Consider the following 14,211-nt stretch of genomic DNA (forward strand, 5'->3'; position numbering starts at 1 on the left):
AAAAAAAAAAGGAAAACAGATGGTGTCTCAGCTGTGGGTTTGCTGTGAAGCTGTTCTCTCTCTAGCCAGCTCCTTCATCTCAGGGATCCACGGGAGGGCACCCCAGGGAGCCTTGTGGGGGCAGGGTGGGGTGGCACGCAGGGTGTACCATGCCCAAGTTATTACAAAGCTCTTCAAGGTGAGTGCTATCCTGTGTCTTATGTGTCACCTTACAGGAGGGTGGCCCATGGTCCAGCTACAGGGGCAAAATCAATCCTGAGCCCTGGGGTGGCTCTCAAAACCCCCCATCGGAAGTCCTTCCCTAGATCCTGTTCATTACCCTCCCAGTTTAAGTGGTGGCAGTGTAGCTGAGAACAGGCTAGCCATCGTCCAGGCCAGAATGGATTATGCCAGTCGACACCTGGCATATATCCATACCCTGCCAGTCCTGTAACTGGAGCTTGTCACTCACCAGAGACCAGTTGTACCTCCCAGAGACTCACAACATCCTTGTAAGGTGGGAAGTCAGCCTGAGGTTACACTCCCATAGGCCAGGTATCCCCATGGAGAAAGCCAAGAGGACTGCCTGTCCTACCACCTGCAGGGGTCAGAGCACACCTGTCCTGCCACCTGCAGGGGTCAGAGTGCCCAGCAGGATGGCAGCCTGGAAGAAGAGTCCCACCCACCCCCCAGCATGAGGGCTTCCTTGTGCCCTGTCCCCCACCCATGCCTTCTTCTCCCCAGTCCAAGAGCCGGATGGACCTCTGTGCTGAGAAAATTCGGAATCTCCAATCTAAGGCAACCCTCCTGCCCCACATAGGACCCAGAGGAAGAATACTGCTCGCTCCAGCCAGGACTCCCAAGTCAGCCAGGCCCTCAGCTGGGGCCACAGACTCCCGAAACCTTACAGCCACCCACGGTCTGTCTGTCAAGGAAATGGAGACTCAGCATCTGTATGTGGGCAAGACCAGGCTTCTCTGCGGGAAGATCATGAGCCAGGCACCTCTGCTAGCTAGCCCATGGGGTATGGGAGACCAGGATGAAATCACGGCAGAGAACCAGCAGGTGACATGAATGACCTTAGCGGCCCTATTAGACGAGGGATGAGATCACCTCTTTTCCCAGAGTGGGCACAGTACCCAAGGATAATAATGACACACCACGCTGCCTAAAACCAAAGCCAGTGGGACACTCAGAGCCAGGACAGGCGGAGCAGACAGACAGGGTCTGAGCCCCATGGCCACACTGAGCTGTCCTGAAATATTCCTCAAAGGACTGCAGTGAAAACCAGGGCGTCGGAGACATCAGGAGTGGCGATAGAGGGCAGGAAGACCAGTCTGCTATCTGCGGGGGTCTGAGTTCAGAGCACCCAGCAGGGCATGAGCCTAGGCCTGGGAGCCCACAGAGCAATCTGCCCTGAGGCTGGGTTCCGTCTCCCTGGGCCTCAGTTTCCCCTCTGGGAGCTAAGATGGCTGACCCGAAGAGCACTCTAGGTGCTGTGGCACGGACCCATGCTTTCACAGTGACCCTGGTCATAACCAGACAGGACAGTCTTGGGACAGGTAAAGTCACCAAAGTGAGGGAAGGCGGCACACCCACAGTCAAAGGCTCGGGGACTAAGCAAGTTCCGTGTGCAGAGTGCTCTGCAGAGGTGAAGCTCCTGAGCTGCCGAGCAGCCCTCCCAGCCACTCCCCGCTCCTAGCTGCTCTGTGCATGGCTGAAAGCATCAAACAGGCCGCGGGTTTTATTTGCCTTCAGAACCAAGGGCTGGTCTACATGGTGGGGGTAGCCAGGTGGTAACAGCCTCCTCCACCCTCTCTTACCCCAGCTATGACTGTCTCTGTTCTACATGCCAAGAACTCTCTCCCCCACCCCAACCCCGGAACTATCTTGGGCACCCATGTCTCCAGGCTGAGCGGGTGATCAGGGATGTGGTACCACATCCATGATTATAGTGGTAAAGCCACCAAAGGGGCAACTTCTGCATCTTACCAGACCAGGGCAGGTCTGAGAGCAACTGGGTGGGACAGATACCAGATCACAGGACAGACACCTTAGGCTCCACCCCCCAGCCCTGCCCAAAAACAAGAAACTGCACCCTAGAGACATCACACTGGCATATTAAAGGTTCTGAAGAGGCCTGAAGGCTACACACCCTTTAGCTTAGCCCACTATCCTGTCAACATCTGAACTTGAGGGTTTTTTTTTTTTTTCTATTAAAGCCCCAGGGAATGGAGGGCTCAGGAAACTTCCTGTGCTGCAGTGGAGGAAAAAGGAAGAGTGCCTTCTTCCTGGGCCTCAGTTTCCCCAGTTGTAACACAGCATAACGTGCTGTGGTTACAGGGAGGAAAGACTTGAATCCAACCGTGGTCAGGAGTCCCGGCCTCAGCTGACCCCACTGCATCCTATCAGGAGGGGAGGACGGTGCAGCAGATGACCCCTCTGAACACCCATCTGTCGGCTTGAGGCGGGAGGGAGCTCACTACATAGCCTGGCCTTCAACTCATCCTCCTGCCTGAGAAGGCAGGTCCTGAGATCACGAGTATGTCCTAGCACACCCAGATGAATATGATCTTGAAGAAAAAAAACCTGAGGCCCAGGGAGGAAAGACAGCTTGCCTGCCATCATGGGGAATTTGATCCTAAACCTTCCAGAAACTAGGCCACCTTCTCACAGAACATAGGCTGCTCCCAAGCCCAGGGTCCCCAGGTGTCTCTTTGGCCATTTCTGAGAGGCCCCAGGTGTGACCACAGCTGACCCCAATTACGGCCGCCTGGGAAAGTTAGCACACTGGTTGTCGATAAACTTGGGCACCTTTGTAGAGGTGAGACTAAATTAAAAAAAAAATCCTTGCCAGGCGGTGGTGGCGCACGCCTTTAATCCCAGCACTCGGGAGGCAGAGGCAGGCGGATTTCTGAGTTCGAGGCCAGCCTGGTCTACAGAGTGAGTTCCAGGACAGCCCGGGCTATACAGAGAAACCCTGTCTCGAAAAACCAAAAAAAAAAAAAAAAAAAAAATCCTTGTGGGGCTGGAGATACTGCTCGGTGTGGCACTTGCTCACAAGTTCTGGGTACCCACACCCACCCCCAAACTCCCAAGAAGGCTACTAGAAAGTGAGCCCCGTAATAAGACAGGTCTCAGGTTTGAGTCCTGCCTCTGGCACATCCTCACTGTATCTACCCTGGAGTGGTTTCCATCATTTGGTCTCACCGCTTTCTCTGTAAGATGGAAGTTAAGGCGTCGTGCTTCCTACCTACATGGTGAGTGACAGAAACCCTGGCTTCACTCACTAAAGAGCAGAAAATGCATCCTCTCAGATCCTGAGACACCTTAAGGGCAGGGTAGCCTAAGTCATATGGAGCTCAGTGGGGTCACCGGGGCCTTATACGCTTTTAATCATCGTCTTTATTGTTATGAAGAGACACCATGACCACAGCATTCTAAAGGAGCGCATTTAACCGGGGGCTGGCTTACAGTTTCAGAGGCTTTGTCCCTTATCATCTTGGCAGGGAGCCTGGTGGCAGGGAGCCTGGCGGAAGGCAGACGTGGTGCTGGAGAAGTAGCTGAGAGCTACATCCTGAGCCTGATATGGGCTCTTGAAACCCCAGAGCCCTCCAGTCAGTGACACACTTCCTCCAACAAGGCCACACCTGCTCTAACAAGGCCACATCTGCTCCAGCAAGGCCCCACCCACCCCAAGGCCACACCTGCTCCAGCAAGGCCCCACCCACTCTAACAAGGCCACACCCACCCGAACACGGCCAACCTCCTAACAAAGCCACACCCACCCAGCAAGGCCACACCCACTCTAACAAGGCCACACCTACCCGAGCAAGATCACACCCACTTTAGCAAGGCCACACCCTTGAACAAGACCACACCTACTCTAACAAGGCTACACCTACCCCAACAAGGCCACACCCACTCTAATCAGACCACACCCACCCAGTAAGATCACACCTAGTCTAATGAGGCCACACCCCAGCAAGGCCACACCTACTCTAGGAAGGCCACATCCAGCAAGGCCACACCCACTTTAGCAAGGCCACACCCACTCTAAGAAGGTCTCACCCACCTCAGCAAGACCACACCATCTCTAGGAAGGTCACACGGCTCCTAGCCTGGCTTCTCCACACACCCGCTTGGCTCTGCAGTCCCTATGGTGTGGGTCTCTGCTGTCCCCAGTTCTCCCATCCTCTTACTTCCACTCTCTCTTTTGGGAGATCCGCAGACCTCATTGGCCCCAGGGACTCCGGGGCCTCAGAAAGAAAAGGTTCAGGAGGTACCTAGCTCTCAAGGACATGCTTTGGGGAGCCAGAGTACAGGTAAAGGCACAGGGTGCACCCCACAGGAGCCCACCCACAGGAGCCACAGGCATGGAGGTCACATCATCCGCTCCGGGAGTTCGAGTTCAGATCCCCGGTCCTCCTCTAAATAGTAGAACCCTGAGAGGGTTCTCTTGACCAAACCCCTTTGCTTTGGTCTCCATTATTGTATTTGTATCCATTATTTTCCAGAAATCTTGAAACCTTAGATGGGGTTGGGGGTGGGGAGACAGTGTTCGTCACACATGCTGTACGCATGCCCATCCCCAGTGACTCCTCCAGGAAAGTAGATAGAGGTCCCTGAAGGGAGAGGGCTCCAAGAGAGCCCCGGGGGCCAGGGGAGTGGGATCACCTGAGTGGCAGCTGACTGTCAGGGTGTCATGCAGAAGCCACCTGGAGAGACAGAAGCCATGAACGCACGGTGCTGGGTTCAAATCTCACCTCCTCCACCGCTGGCGGCCCTGGCGAGGGTCCTGGCATCTGCCGGGCTTGACTGGGTTCTGTATCCGGTAACAGTAGCTGACTGCACTATTTAAAACAAACCAAAGGGCTAGAGAGATGGCTCAGTGGTTAAGAGCACTGGCTGCCCTTTCAGAGGATGTGGGTTCGATTCCCGCACCCACGCGCCTCACCCTCTGTAACTCCTAATGCAAACCCTCTTCTGGCCCCCACAGGCACTGCAGGGACAACAATGATAAAAATAAATCCCTTTTTTTAAAAAAGAGAGAACTCAGCAGTATCTAAACTGGTTCATTCCGCAGGCATCTGTGGTTTTTTTCTTCTTTTTTTTTTTTCTTTTCTTTTTTTTTTGTGAGCTCTGCAAAGTTGCTCGGGCCACGTGATTCATCCTTGGCTTAAGGCAGGCCACGAAGGGTCTGCTCACACCCCATTGACCAACACACAGCACATGGTTAAGCTCAGGTGTTGGAAATTACACTCTGCTCTCAGCAGGACTAACGAGGGGCCTGGACGAGAAGTGGGACGTGACGTCACACACCTGCTGTACCTGCACGTGGGACGTGGAGGCAGGATTGAGAGTTCAAGGCCAGCCCGGGATCCGGGGCAGAAATAACACATAAAAATAAAGGGAGAGGCTGTTGTGCAATCTAGCATACGTGGTGTGGTGCAGGCTAACTTTCCTGGGATGGTCCTGCCTTGGGGGTGGGGTGACCCTGACAAAAACCACGTCTGACCAATGAGAGAGCATTCTGCCCCTCCCAGCTCTCAGAGAGCTGCCCCAGTAAGAGGCAGCCCCCGAATTGCCAACCTCGTAGGCCAATACCCGAGCAATCCTGACTGGGGTAAAACCCACACAAAATCAGCTGTGGCTGAGGCACGGAAGACTCTGGAGCCGCCTGGATCCAGCCATGCCTGACACCAGCCCCGCATGGTCATTTTCAGTCTTATGGGCCACTTTATGAGTTGGGAAGCTGAGTTAGGGCGCTGGTTCGCGGCCAGCCTAAGCTACAAAGCATGCTTAAGGCTGATCTGGGCAAGCCAGCAGGACTCAGTCACCAACTCATACTCCGACATCTTGTCACGTACAACCGGAAAAGTTATGTCTACCACTTGGGGGGTATATTAGGGCTACCAGCTTAGGCCAGAGAGATGGCCTCAAGGCTGTCTTGAGTTCAATCCTCAGTAGAGGGAGGAACTGATTGTCTTCTGACATCATGGCGGGTGTGCCCACCCCACACACAAAATAAATAAATGTTACAAATTTTATTTTAAAAGAAGGACTGGAGAGATGGCTCAGTGATCCTAGATCCAAGCCGGCTTGGGTCACAAGACTCACACACAAGTCGGCTTTACGTGGTCTGTAACTCCAGTTCTGGGGATCTGATCCCCCTTCTGGCCTCTGCAGGTACTGCATGCTCATGGTAACATGTATCCGCAAAACACTCGTGTGTGTGTGTGTGTGTGTGTGTGTGTGTGTGTGCGTGTAAACTAAGAGTACAACTTTGCTGAGCAGTGGTGGCACACGCCTTTAATCCCAGCTCTTGGGAGGCAGAGACAGGCGGGTTTCTGAGTTCGAGGCCAGCCTGGTCTACAGAGAGAGTTCCAGGACAGCCAGGGCTACACAGAGAACCCCTGTCTCGAAAAACCAAAAAAAAAAAAATACACACAAACACACACATATAAGAAGCCACACTAGAATAAAAGCAGGAAGAACAGAATCCAGATGGGGTGTCACAGAATCCCGAAGGATTCTGTTAGGAAAGGTGGGATTGTACCATCTATGAGAACCTCTAGAGACTCCTGTACATCGGCCACTGGAACTCTGAGACACAAGAGCACCTGGAGCTGGGGTATCTTCATAGACTTGGTCCTGAGCAAACACCCCTGCGGTTTGTTCAAAGCACGGAAAGGGTGAGGTGAGGCTTGGTGATAGAGTGCTTGCTGAGCGTGCTTGAGACCCTAGATTCCGCCCCAGCACCTCACCACTGGAGAAACAACATGAGCCTCGGGCTGGGAACAGCAAGTCTACATCCCAGTCATAAACTGATTTGTGAATTATGACGTCATGTTGAGTCGTTGTGACATCACTGCCCAACTGTGTCATCACAGGCCGTCGTTGGTTATATATTCCAAATGAAACAGCTAATTCTCAGAGCATGCCGGCTTGGTGATACAATACCACAAATTCCCCACAAAATAGCGTCTCACAGATCACTAGCTCAACAGGGGTTGGGGGGGGAGACAAAATTCACAGAATGGCCCCCAACTAGGTGGATCACTTTCACACCATTGTGGAATCCGAAAATTTTAATCAGAACCATCCGAGCTGGGGACTGTGCTCAGGCAAACTGGCATGTATAAGCTGTGGGACCAGGTGTGGTGTCTGTCATGTTTTTTTTTCAGTTTTTTGAGACAGGGTTTCTCTGTGTAGCCCTGGCTGTCCTGGAACTCACTCTGTAGACCAGGCTGGCCTCAAACTCAGAAATCCACCTGCCTCTGCCTCCCAAGTGCTGGGATTAAAGGCGTGATTAAACTTGAACCTCCATTTTCTTTTCTTTTATGTATATGAGTACACTGTCTCTGTCTTCAGACACACCAGAAGAGGGCATCAGATCCCATTACAGATGGTTGTGAGTCACTGTGTGTTTGCTGGGAATTGAACTCAGGACCTCTGGAAGAGCAGTCAGTGCTCTTAACCTCTGAGCCATCTCTTCAGCCCAACTCGAACCCTTTTTGATTGATAGTCTCACTATGCAGACCAGGTTGGTCTCGAACTCACAGAGCTCCGTCGGCCCCTGCCTCTGAGGCTTGAGCCACCATGCCTGGCTAAAGAAAAACAACAACAACCCTTTAACGTCCCCTAAATGAAACATAGCCTTTCTTGGTGACATTGCTGAAGGTCCTCTGGAGTGGACAGAAGGACTGTAGCACACTGCAGCCTCTCTGGTCAGAGGGCCATACTGCTTTGACCCACTAGGGGTCACCATCTCCTTGTTTCCCTGAGCCAGGGAGGCAGAGGCTATCATCACCATGCCCCAAGGATGTCGAAAATTCCTGAGGCAAGGCTAGAGCCCAGTTCTCTGCTCCGAAAGAGAGAGCCTTCTGGAACTTTCTCCCACATGTTCTTCAGTGTTCCAAATGGGAGGGGCACTCAAGATAGACAGGGCCCTCCCTGTGTCTCCAGTACCTACCTTCCAGGAATAGCCAGGAGCCATCTTGTCTTCTGATCACTCAAAGAGCAAGCCCAGAGCCTGGACTTAAGTATGCAGGTGTTTCCATGTCAGCCAGAGTCAAGGAAGGATGACAGTGAGCTGTCAGTCCTGTCCTGTCCTGTCCCCCCACCCTGCTCCTCCCTCCCCCCACACTCAGGTCCTCACCTGCCCCAGCTGCTTCTGTCCCAATGTCCAGCCCAAGAGAGAGACCCCTGGCTTCCAGCTGCTGCCCTGTGGTTCTGGGGAGCTTCAGCCCAGCTGGTCACCCTGCCTCCTGGTCACAAGATGGCCTCAGCCCTGACATGACACCCAAAGTGACTGCAATGGTTTCTGGGACTCCTGCTGAGAGCCCTTAAGCAGATAGCCCTTTGGCTGCTTCTCGCGGACCAGCTGTAAGAGAACCCAGGGCGCCCACAGGCAGAGGGGGAGCTGGTCCTCGGGAAGGATGGTGAAGGCGTGGCTTCCTCCCCACACAGTGGTACACTGGCCATCATCTTTGTCTTTCTGACAAATAAGGACAGAGAGGCTCAGGAGGGTAAGAGACCACACGTCACTCTCCAGCCATGGCCAACGGCTAGGAAGACGGGGAAAGTTGGTCCCTGTGGGTCCTGGACTCTGTCCACTGCAGCTGCCTCGCCAGACATCAGTGCTCCCTGCGGCTGCTTCGGGGAGGATGGGAGCCACTCGCCTGAGCCAGGGAGGTCACAGGGGACACCGGCCAGCTAGGGACTCCTCTGTAGACAGGCTGCAGGTGTGTGGGGACCTCTCCTTGTGCCAGGAGAGCAGAGTGTCCCACCAGCACCGCCCAATGCTTCTCCGTCACCAGGATCACCATGCCTATCAGTGTCCCCCCTCCCTGACCAGCACTGTGACTCCCCAGGGAGTCACACTCCTCCCTCATCCCTGCCTCCCACAGCACTTCTCCATCCCTACCCACCTCTGAAACACCATCATCACCAGCATCCCACCCTCTGCCCCATCAGTTCTGCTCATTTCACCGTGACCACGCCCACCACCTCATCACTTTCACCGTGACCACGCCCACCACCAGCCTTCCCCTCTGGTGCCTATTCTCAACCACAGAGTCGCGCAGTTGTCCCACACCCTTTGGTGCCTTGTGCCCGCTACTCTCTCCCCACTTCTGACCTCACCCCCCCACTGTGTCCACCAAGAATAAACCAACGTTTATTGAGCACCAGCGGCCCCCGATCTCTACAAAGTCCAGAAAACCCACGCTAGCCAGGGCTGCAGCGGGTCAGATCCGCAGTGGGTCGGGGCTGCAGCGTCCCCTGGCCAGGTTCCAGCTGCGGGTGGACCCCCGCCATGCCATTTTCCTGAGGAGAGCAATAAATAATACACAAGAGAGATAGGGGCCTGAGCCCTGTGCGTGGAGGGGCCCTGAGCTGGCTTAGGCGACTCCATGGGAGTGAGACAGGTAGCCAGGAGCCCCGTCCCTCTTGTGGAGGGGAGTAGAGCTGAGAGCAAAAGTCTTGGCGGGGACCAGAGGGTCCTGGGGCCTCCCCAGAGTCTTCACAGAGGCCCTCACCTCCGAGGTCCCATGTGTGTGTGGGAAGACACGGGACAAATGCTGAAATGTAAGTGTAGCCAGGGCCAACCTGGGCTATCTGCCCCAGCCCTGGCAGGGCTCCTAGAGCGGAGCGTCCTCCGTCCTCCACTTGGGAGCATAACCCTGCTGGTGGCCGTCACAGTTGGGGTTCCCTAGGTTATCCAGGGGCACCACCACTTCATCTGCGCTCGAGTTCTTGTTCAGCTCCACCACGCGGGGCACCACCGAGGACCAGCGATCTGGACAGTGAATACAGGGCGGGCGGGAGGGAGAGGGTGAGCGGACCGTGCGAGCATTGAGCGCCACTGTGTCCTGGGCACTGAGAGGAGTATTAGGAGGGTAATAGGCGCGTTTTACGGAGGTGAGAAGGGATTCAGAGAAGTCAAGATGCCCGCCCAGGCTCACACAGGGAGGAAGAGAGATCGAAGCTGTCACAACCCCCTGGGGGCCGTTTACCTCCACGCCTCTTGTGATTAAGGCTTAGTTAAAAAATAATAATAAAAACAGAAAGGACCTCTCCCCCACAGGGCTGCCCAGAATCTCTCCTCGGAACAGGGAGGGCTGAGGTGGAACCTGCCCGGTGCAGCGGGGGACCTCACCGGCAGCCCCGCCCACCCTCCGCTCCCTGGACAGAACAGCTCAGAAGAACAGCCCGCCTACCACCTCGTCTCCCGCTCTCAGTGCCACGCTCACCCCTACGGAGGCGCCCCACGGTGTGCGAGAAGCCATAGTACTGGTAGGTCTCATTCTTGCCGGGGTCCTCGTTAATGATACCCAAGTTCTGGTTCCAATGAGACCAGTTCACCTCGTCCACCCTGGCAGAGAGAAGCAGAGTTGTTTGGGTTTTTTTTTTTTGGGGGGGGGGCTACCACACTGCTTCCCGCCCCATCCCCAGGTCATCTCTCTGAGTCAGCATTTCCCAGCATGCCCTCCTCACACAACTAGATCTCCCCTCCATCTCCACTGCTGTTTCCCAGGTTCGCTTGTTCCAACCATTTTCTATCAATGGAATCATAAGCCATGTGACCTTTCACGGCTGGCTTCTTTCATTTAGCGTATTTTTAAGGTCCATCCACCCTGTGGCAGGGATAAGAACTTTATTCTTTTTAACGGCCAAATAATATTCCATCGTATGGATATACCACAGTCTGTCTAGCCATTCCTTGATGGATACAGTCTTTGACAACGTTTCCCCTTTTTACTAGGACATTGGTAAAGTCTGGTGACGGTCTCGTGGGAAAGATTTGTGCAGTTTCAACGTTGTTTTTTGTTCTTTTCTGTACAACTTCTATTTGATGAGCATATTGCACTGAGCAAGGGAGACGCATTTACTGTTACCATCTTACTGATGAGGAGCCCAGGGTCTGCGTTTTTCTGAAGGTTACGACACTGGAAACAGTATCCAGTGGGGGTGCCTCTCTCTTCTCATTTCAACCGCAGTACCTAACCTCGCCCATAGGGGGCAGTCAGAGGGTGATGCATTGAGACGAGCGTGCTTCACCTCCGTCAGCCTCACTGAGGGGCCATGGAGCCCCCAGGCATCAACACCTCCCAGCATGTATAGATGACAGCTTCCAAGTCATTGTGCCCAGCTCACACTCTAGGCAGGCTTGCGCTGGGTTCGAAACTCAGACGCACAGGACAGGAGCTTGTCCTCCCTGGAGCCCGTCCCTCCGGATCTCACCTGAAGCACCACCTGCGGTCTGGAGTGCCATCCGAGCTCTTGCCCACGGTCACCATCTCTCCGGAGCGGAAGGCCTTCCTCAGGAACACGGGGAAGGAACGCTCGATGTCCAGGATGGTGGTGGCCCACTGCCGGGGATGGGGGAGAGAATCACAGGTGCTAAATTTACCCAGCAGGCACCTGGTTCTCAACAACCACGGGCCAAATAAACTCAGCACCCCCACACCCCCCATCCCGTTAAGACAGGGTCTCATGTAGCCCAAGCTAGCCTCAAACTCTGCTTGTACACCCGCAGACCAGAAGGGGGCACCAGATCTCATTACAGATGGCTGTGAGCCACCATGTGGTTGCTGGGAATTGAACTCAAGAAGAGCAGTCAGGGGCTGGAGAGATGGCTCAGTGGTTAAGAGCACTGACTGCGCTTCCAGAGGTCCTGAGTTCAAATCCCAGCAACCACATGGTGGCTCACAACCATCTGTAATGAGATCTGATGCCCTCTTCTGGTGTGTCTGAAGACAGCTACAGTGTATTCATATATAATAAATAAATAAATCTTTAAGAAAAAAAAAAGAAGAGCAGCCAGTGCTTTTTTATTTTTATTTTTTTCCCCCGAGACAGGGTTTCTCTATATAGCCCTGGCTGTCCTGGAACTCACTCTGTAGACCAGGCTGGCCTCGAACTCAGAAATCCGCCTGCCTCTGCCTCCCAAGTGCTGGGATTAAAGGCGCGAGCGCCACCACTGCCAGCCTAGGCAGTGCTCTTAACCACTGAGCCATCCCTCCAGCCCACTACCGTGGTCTTTAAACAACGGTTCTTAGGTGGGCCTGGCCTCAAGAGCCTCATGCCTAGAATAACCTCTATAAACCTGTCCCATTGCCGTCCGCAGAAAGGCTACGAGCTGGGATTTAAAAGGGGTGGGGGAAGGTCCCTCCATTTTTTTACACTAAAAATTTGAAAATAGGGTGGTCTGGGGAGACTGAGGCCCAGAGAAATACAACGTGTGAAAGCTATGTGCAGACCAGAGGGTGGGGGTGACCTTGGGTTTGACGTGCACCGTGAATTTCCAGATGTGCGGATGCACACGGCCCTGGAGTCTGTTTCCCAGAATCTCAAAGAACCCCCTTTAGGGGAGCAGCTTGCCAGCCACAGGCTACTCCATCCCTGAGTGGTGGGGCAGCAATGAACTTCACGGAGCAGATCAAACCCACCCACAGGAGAATACTGAGACCGCCACTAGGGGGCGCCGCAGACACACTTGGCTGTTTTAAACCTAGCGCTCCATCGTCTTCCAGCTTGTTTGAGACAGGGTCTCCTGTGCTGTCTGTACACCAGGCTAGCCGGTCTGCCTTCAGGATTCTCCTGTCCCAGCCTCCCATCCTGCCATAGAAGCCAGGAGTATAAAGATTATATAGAGACCTGAACTCCCACAAATGGTTTGAGAGCTTTCCAAAATGGTTCGGGGGATCCGAACTCAGGTCCTTTCGCTTGTTGCGCGTCAAGCGCTTCACTCTGTGAGCTAACTCTCCAGTCCCTAGTCTCATTCTGAATCAAGATGGGGCATCGGCTCGGCGCAAAACCCATTAAAACGCCCCTGCTGCCTACTGTGGTTTGAATGCACCCCTAAAAGTTCCTGAGTTCCTGTGTTGATGGGGTTTGAAGTGTGGGGCATTCAGTGCAGTCAAGGTTGAGGTTAGATGAGGCCTGTGGTGGAGCGTCCTGCTCTGCCTCATGGCCCTCCACCATGGCGGGATGAAGCAAGGAGGCTCTCAGCAGATACAGCGCCATACTTGAACTTCCCAGCCCCCAAAGCTATGAACCAAATGAAGCAGCAGCTGCTGCTTCTCCTCCTCCTCCTCCTCCTCCTCCTCCTCCTCCTCCTCCTCCTCCTCCTTCTCTTCTTCTTTTTGGAGACAGGGTTTGGTTTGTATATGCTTGGGCTAGGGAGTGGCACTATTTGGAGGTGTGGCCTTGTTGGAGTGGGTGTGTCATTGTGGGCGTGGGCTTTAAGACCCTCACCCTAGCTGCCTGGAAGTCAGTCTTCTCCTAGCAGCCTTCAGATGAAGATGTAGAACTCTCAGCTCCTCCTGCACCATGCCTGCCTGGATGCTGCCATGTTCCTGCTTTGATGATAATGGACTGAACCTCCGAACCTGTAAGCCAGCCCCAATTAAATGTTGTTCTTCCTAAGACTTGCCTTGGTCATGGTATCTCTTCACAGCAGTAAAACCCTAAGACAGAGTTTCTCTGTGTAGCCCTGGCTGTCCTGGAACTCACTCTGTAGACCAGGCTGGCCTCGAACTCAGAAATCTGCCTGCCTCTGCCTCCCAAGTGCTGGGATCAAAGGTATGTGCCACCACTGTCCAGAATCTTTATTTTTAATAAACCAACCTATTTTAGGGATTCATGTGACGGTGACGTGAAAACATAAGTGGACTCTCTGAGCATGCTCAGTGCTGACAGCTGAGTTTGAGCATGCGCAGTGCTGACAGAGGCCATGAGATTATGCTGAAGGGAGCCAGCCGGGTCCCCTGAGCAACGCCACAGCTGAAATGGAAGGAACTAAACGGAAGGGAGAGGGAGGAGGGGTATTAGAGGAGAAGGGAGGGGACGGCGCGAGGAGGAGGACGGATGGATGAAGCGATTCTAAGACACAGGCGGCGGCCTCACCTGCAGCTTCCAGATGTGCTTGCTCTCCTTCGACACCTGGCCCACGGTCTCCCCCATGAGGGCGATGAGCATGTTTAGCAGGAGCACGAAGGTCAGGATGATGTAGGTGACCAGCAGGAGAATGAAGACCACGGGGTACTTGGCGCTGCTCAGCATCTCCAGGTCACCCATGCCGATGGTGAGCTTGAAGAGGTCCAGGAGGAAGGCGCTGAAGGTCTCGCTGTCGCGGCACGAGGGATACGTGGGCACCGTGCAGTTGTTCTGGTCCTCGTCACAGACCTTCATGTTGGTGCATGGATTCAGGAGGGTGACCAGGGC

General features: G+C 54.1%; 1 protein-coding gene across 1 annotated transcript; it reads right to left on the reverse strand.

Annotated features, from left to right (window-relative positions):
• Positions 1 to 9,138: 9,138 nt before the first annotated feature.
• Positions 9,139 to 14,205, reverse strand: LOC114616260 (transient receptor potential cation channel subfamily V member 4-like). The gene is made up of 4 exons (XM_028761761.1): positions 13,894 to 14,205; positions 11,227 to 11,354; positions 10,236 to 10,357; positions 9,139 to 9,781 (listed from the first exon to the last, which is right to left on the reverse strand). The coding sequence occupies exons 1-4, from the start codon at positions 14,176 to 14,178 to the stop codon at positions 9,624 to 9,626; spliced, it is 693 nt and encodes a 230-aa protein (XP_028617594.1). The 5' UTR covers positions 14,179 to 14,205; the 3' UTR covers positions 9,139 to 9,623.
• Between the last annotated feature and the right edge of the window lie 6 nt (positions 14,206 to 14,211).

Source organism: Grammomys surdaster, unplaced genomic scaffold, assembly GCF_004785775.1.
Source record: "Grammomys surdaster isolate TR1022 unplaced genomic scaffold, NIH_TR_1.0 313562, whole genome shotgun sequence".
NCBI lineage: Eukaryota > Metazoa > Chordata > Mammalia > Rodentia > Muridae > Grammomys > Grammomys surdaster.

Excerpts from the sequence above, each read along its gene's own strand:
- LOC114616260 (XM_028761761.1), bottom strand. The coding sequence starts at position 14,178 with ATGAAGGTCTGTGACGAGGACCAGAACAACTGCACGGTGCCCACGTAT. Across the intron at positions 11,355-13,893 it reads AGCACATCTGGAAGCTGCAG|TGGGCCACCACCATCCTGGA; the intron begins GTGAGGCCGCCG and ends CATCCCCGGCAG. Across the intron at positions 10,358-11,226 it reads GACCGCAGGTGGTGCTTCAG|GGTGGACGAGGTGAACTGGT; the intron begins GTGAGATCCGGA and ends TCTCTCTGCCAG.